The sequence below is a fragment of the Salvia hispanica genome, chromosome 1 (assembly GCF_029641045.1).
Source record: "Salvia hispanica isolate PSC_SH4W2 chromosome 1, Shi_PSC_v1, whole genome shotgun sequence".
NCBI lineage: Eukaryota > Viridiplantae > Streptophyta > Magnoliopsida > Lamiales > Lamiaceae > Salvia > Salvia hispanica.
This window is the reverse complement of record NC_142692.1, coordinates 43,596,931-43,602,218: the sequence shown is the minus strand read 5'-3', so window position 1 is coordinate 43,602,218 and position 5,288 is coordinate 43,596,931. Positions and strand designations below refer to the sequence as shown.

Below are 5,288 nucleotides of genomic sequence, written 5' to 3'. Positions count from 1 at the left end.
TAGCCCTGCTTTAGGAAGGGCTGAAGATTGTATATTAAAATTTTTTAAAAAAATTAACAGTAGAAAAAGAGAGAAAAAAATTGTTGGCATGTGCTTCACCCCTCCCCAGCTCAATTTGTGAATGATTGTCTTGACCTGAGAGGGAAGATGAGGGAAGGAGACTGTTGGTGTATACGTTTGAATGTGAAGGAAACCAAGAGTTGTTTAGTTTCCCAACTCCCTAGATAGATACACCTTGATTTGAATTTTCCAAAAAATAATTTTCTCTCCATATACTCCTATTAACTTTAATTAATTATTCTTTCAACCATATAATTAACTTAATTAAATTTCCCGAGTACTCTACTTTTGGGATTATATGTTTTATTTACACCATCATTTCCCCAACTGAAAAATTCTAAACGAACTCATCATATATTTAGTCAATCAAAATAATTCCATATTTTCCAGTGCTAGTATGCACATTCTGAAAGGAAAAATCAGTCATTTAGGTACACATCAAAATCAAAATATATCACGCAACAAATTGAAATTTGACATATTTGATAAGTATATTAATACTAATTTAGTTTACGATATCAAATATCAGAAATTTATCATTTTCACTTTATCTTCACAAATCTTAATCCTTTAAACTTTTAGTTCTTGAAATGTTACAATTAAACTTAGATAAAAAAAAAATCACATGTTCCTAACTAATCTGTTTAACTTTTTATCTTTGTTATATAAAATAGTCCATTAAAGTTCTTATCTTTACTCACTATATCATGAAACAAGTTAAATTTGATATATGATATACTAATAATAATTGATATGAGGTTTTGATTTTGATAATATTATGATTAGAATTTTAATTTTTTACCATACCATTTTTAAAAAAATAATTTCTTTCAAATTATAATTTTTAAAATGTTACAGTTGCACCTCCATCAAAAAATAATAATATCTTCCTAGCTTATCTATTCAATATTTGAAATATATTTAAAAAATTATCTTTTGTTTTATAAAATACTATAGTTCTTAGCTCAATTCACCACATCAAAAATTAAATTGAAATTTGAATATTTATACTAATAGAGTTTACTGTTTTCATCTAAGAATTTCATCATTTTTATTTTAATTCTTTAGTTTCAAAATTTTGATTCTTTAAGTTCTTAAATTTTGCATCACCATAGTGCTCCTCTGTATATATTGTGTTGCATCTTACTTTGATTTAATTAAGATTTTATGCAAGATACCTCTTACTTTAATATATTGAATAAATAATTATTTTACAAGATTTAATCTCACAATTTTGATGCTATTTTGGAATGCAAAATAGATATTCGTTACATCAATTTACCAAATTTAAATTCATAGAATCTAGATAAGAATAAATAACATTAGAATTCTGATCGGTTCCGGTTCCGATTTCTAAGTCATTTTTTAAATATGGATATCCGTATGAATCTACTATTGCTCGCATTGAAAGATAATGTCCCTTAAATTATAATGTATTTTTATAAGTATTAATTATTTAAATATTTTATTCATTCATTTATTTACAATGTTCTGACCCCATGAAATATAATTTTGGATCCGCCACTAGTTGTATCCATGTTATATGAATGCATTTCAAATTTTAATATACTTCACATCTAATATCACAAAAATAGATCTGAACTATTCAATTTGTGATAAGAAGTGAACTAGATCAAACCTCGTCATTGAGATTTAATGTCGCAAACTAAATAGATCAATGAGTGAATTATTGTTCTGAACTCTCTATTTTTGTTCTTCTGTGTGCTTAGCCAGAGAGAATCATCGGAGATCCTATAGTTATAAAAGTGACATCTGGAGCCTGGGTTTGGTTCTACTTGAGTGTGCAACAGGAGAATTTCCATATTCTGCACCTCAGGCAGAGGGATGGATCAATGTCTACGAGCTGATGGAAACCATTGTCGATAAGCCTGTGCCTCGTCCATCTCCAGATCTATTTTCTCCGGAGTTTTGTTCATTTATTTCTGCATGGTGATACACTTAATCTAATACTTTTTGATAAAACAAATTTCCCCCAGGCTTGAAGTGTACTAAAAATGGTTTTAATACCATGGTTATTTATAATTTTACCTCACTCCTTGGAGTCACATTTCAGAAAAACAGAGATTTCCACAACTCTACTACAATGCAGAAAAATATTTGCAGAGGCTCAACATCCATAATGAAATTAAATCCAATCAAAATCACCTTATGAACAGAAATCAGAACAACAGAGATTTTGCAACTCATATAATGCAGAAAAATATCTACAGAGTCTAATCAAAATGGAGATTTTGAAGAAAGAGAGATTTTGCCAGGTTGACACAGTTCATACTGCAGAAAAAATCAATCATATGTAAAAAACATCAAGTACTTCAAAGGAACAGAATAAAACTTTAGGCACATTCTTCCAAAGATATCAAGACCAAATTACTTAAATTCTGATATCAATAACATATGAAAAACAAATGTTTCACAAGATGGATTTCCAAGACAATAATAAATTGTTTCTGCAAACTAAACAATGCATACCAGAACAATCTCAAAGTAACTATTTCAAATTCCATACCACCAACTAAACTCGTGGCAATATAATGCATATGCCACATAGTTATAACACAAAATATAGGAATATCAACTTACCGAAGGGCCACGAACTCCACTTCGACCACGACCACGACCACGACCTTTCCTATTTTCAGCTGGATCTTTAAATCGAGCAGTCCTTGGCCTTCCTTTTGCGATTGACAGCAACCGGATCTAAAATAGGAATATCACCTGCATCAATTTCTATTGCTTCAGATGTATTTTGGCTTCGAAGAGAAATTGTGCCGGCAGGTTTCCATCTCTTAAGATCTCTTTGAATTTCTTTGAACTTATCTTTGACAAAACTAATTTTCTCCTCCGAATCAATTGCCAAATTGTTGCATTTTATAAACTCTTGTTCCATCTCTTGAAATTGTTTGTACTCGTTAGACATGTGTGGATATGCACCCGCAAAAGAAATGCTAAAATGTGGCCTATATACATCCTTCCGCCAACGCCGCAAAATATATCTTTCACTGACATGTTCAATTTTTTTGAATACCAAAACCTTCAATACGTGACGGCAGAAAATACCTTTGTTCTCGAATTTTTTGCAATTGCACTCAAAATAGCCCCCAGCAGGTCGATGCTCAACCATGAAATGTAGCTCGTTGGGAGAGGAATACTTGCTCGATGTACGTGTCTCGGTAATATCATATTTATCAATTGAGCTACTATCTGACTCCAACAAAATGAGATTGCAATTCCAAATCTTCTTCACTTGTTTCTGAAGTAGCTCCATGATATTATTAGTATACACCTTAGCAAATTGTGATTCCCACTTAAACTCTGAAACACAAGTGATAGGCCTGCACTTCGTCGAATATTCAGCTTGAAGCTCTTTCCGAATCTTATCAACGATACAAATCTCATATTGCTCAACAAAGATTTTCAAAGTACTCCTCGAATTGATGTAATTATCGAAGAATGCATGCATCGACTCACTTCTTTGAGTCGACATCATGCCAGCCCAAAAGATATGCTTTGAGTATACTGGCACCCAACTTTGCCTTATTTCATATAAGTTTTTGATCCAACTATTTTCATGTAAGTTATACTTAACTTGAAAATCGAGCCAATTCTTTTCAAATTCCGGAATACTAAAACTGCCATGTATGTATCACTCGATTGAAATCTAAACAAGCCATTTCAAAATTAGCGATACCTCTGAATTTCTTGGAGCTCTTCGAAACAATATGCCACAAACAGAAGCGGTGGATGCTGCCAAGCAATACTTCTCTCAATGCGATCGTAATACTTTCATCTTGATCACTCAAAATTGCCGTCGGTTGAACACCTCCCATTGCGTCCAGCCAATTCCTAAAGAACCATTTGAATGATTCTGCACGCTCGTCGCTCAATAGACAACATCCTAATAGAATGGAGTGGTGGTGATGATTAACCCCCACAACAGTTCCAAAGGGCATGTTGTATTGGTTGACGAGATACGTCGTGTCAAAACTCACGACGTCGTGGAAATCCTGGTATGCAGCCCGACTCCACGGATGAATCCACATGACATGGCGAAGTCTAGAGTCATCACCAATATCGATCAGATAAAAGAAGTCACTATCATTTTGTTGTAGCCTCTTAAACATCTTTTGAATGGCATTAGCATCTCCATCTCCAAGTCTTAGCCTCCGCATTTTGTCAACATGATTTCTGCAATCTCTCACCGAAGCTCCTAAATTAGATGGCCCGCCGGCAAGAACTTCCATCGTTCTTACACTCTTACATAACCTTGATCCTGAACGGTCAACCATAAACTTACCACCAGTTGAAGGTGGAGTCTCCGGGCTCGCATGATAATCTTGAGTCGAAGTTGTTGGGGATGCCATTCCTCACCTCACTGTCCAGAGACAAACGTGAAGAAATTAGCAGATTCCAGAAAAAAGAATAAGAATGGGTATGCTATGGGGTTTTAACTCTCTGTAAAAGTGAAAGAAAGAAAAGGAGGGAGGGAAGCAGAAGACGAAGCAGATTTTAGTTGCCCTCTAATAAATGAATATTGTCTATTGATTATATTTGAATAATTTTATTACATGGGGTGGTTTTTATTATTTTAATTGTTTATATTGGTCTAGGAGTATATTAGAAAAAATCATCGTTTCTTCCATTATTGAATACTTGAATTATGATTAAGTTCTGTGCTAATTCATGCTCATGTTAAATTATATTGTTGTAGGAGTATATTTTTAAAAAATCGTTGTGTTTATTTCATATGTATTTCATTAATGATCTCAATTATGTGGAATTACACATTAATTATTCTCCAACGTAATTCTCGAATATATTCCCTTATGTTGGATTTTAGATCTATGGAGAGGAATTTTCGAAAAGATACTGTGGTTCTTCTAGTGCTACTGTAAATCAAGAACAGAAAAATTTGATTCAAATTTGGACGAGATTGAAATTAATACAAAATTTTACAAATAGGTTTAATCATGTGAAAGGATTCTAAGTCGTTTTTTAAATATGGATATCGGTATGAATCTACTATTGCTCGCATTGAAAGATAATATCCCTTTAAATATAAGTTTTGGATCCGTCACTGGCTGCATCCATGTTATATGAATGCATTTCAAATTGTAATATACTTGACGTCTAATATCACAAAAAATAGATAGATCAAAGTTAACTATTCAATTTGTGATAAAAAGTGAACTAGATCAAACCTCGTCATT

The 5,288-nt window shown here is 32.7% G+C and overlaps 1 protein-coding gene across 1 annotated transcript; it reads right to left on the bottom strand.

The window, feature by feature from the left end:
* Nucleotides 1-2,728: 2,728 nt before the first annotated feature.
* On the bottom strand, nucleotides 2,729-4,442 carry LOC125220607 (protein FAR-RED IMPAIRED RESPONSE 1-like). Its single transcript, XM_089061893.1, has 2 exons — nucleotides 3,770-4,442; nucleotides 2,729-3,666 (listed from the first exon to the last, which is right to left on the bottom strand). The coding sequence occupies exons 1-2, from the start codon at nucleotides 4,440-4,442 to the stop codon at nucleotides 2,729-2,731; spliced, it is 1,611 nt and encodes a 536-aa protein (XP_088918019.1).
* Between the last annotated feature and the right edge of the window lie 846 nt (nucleotides 4,443-5,288).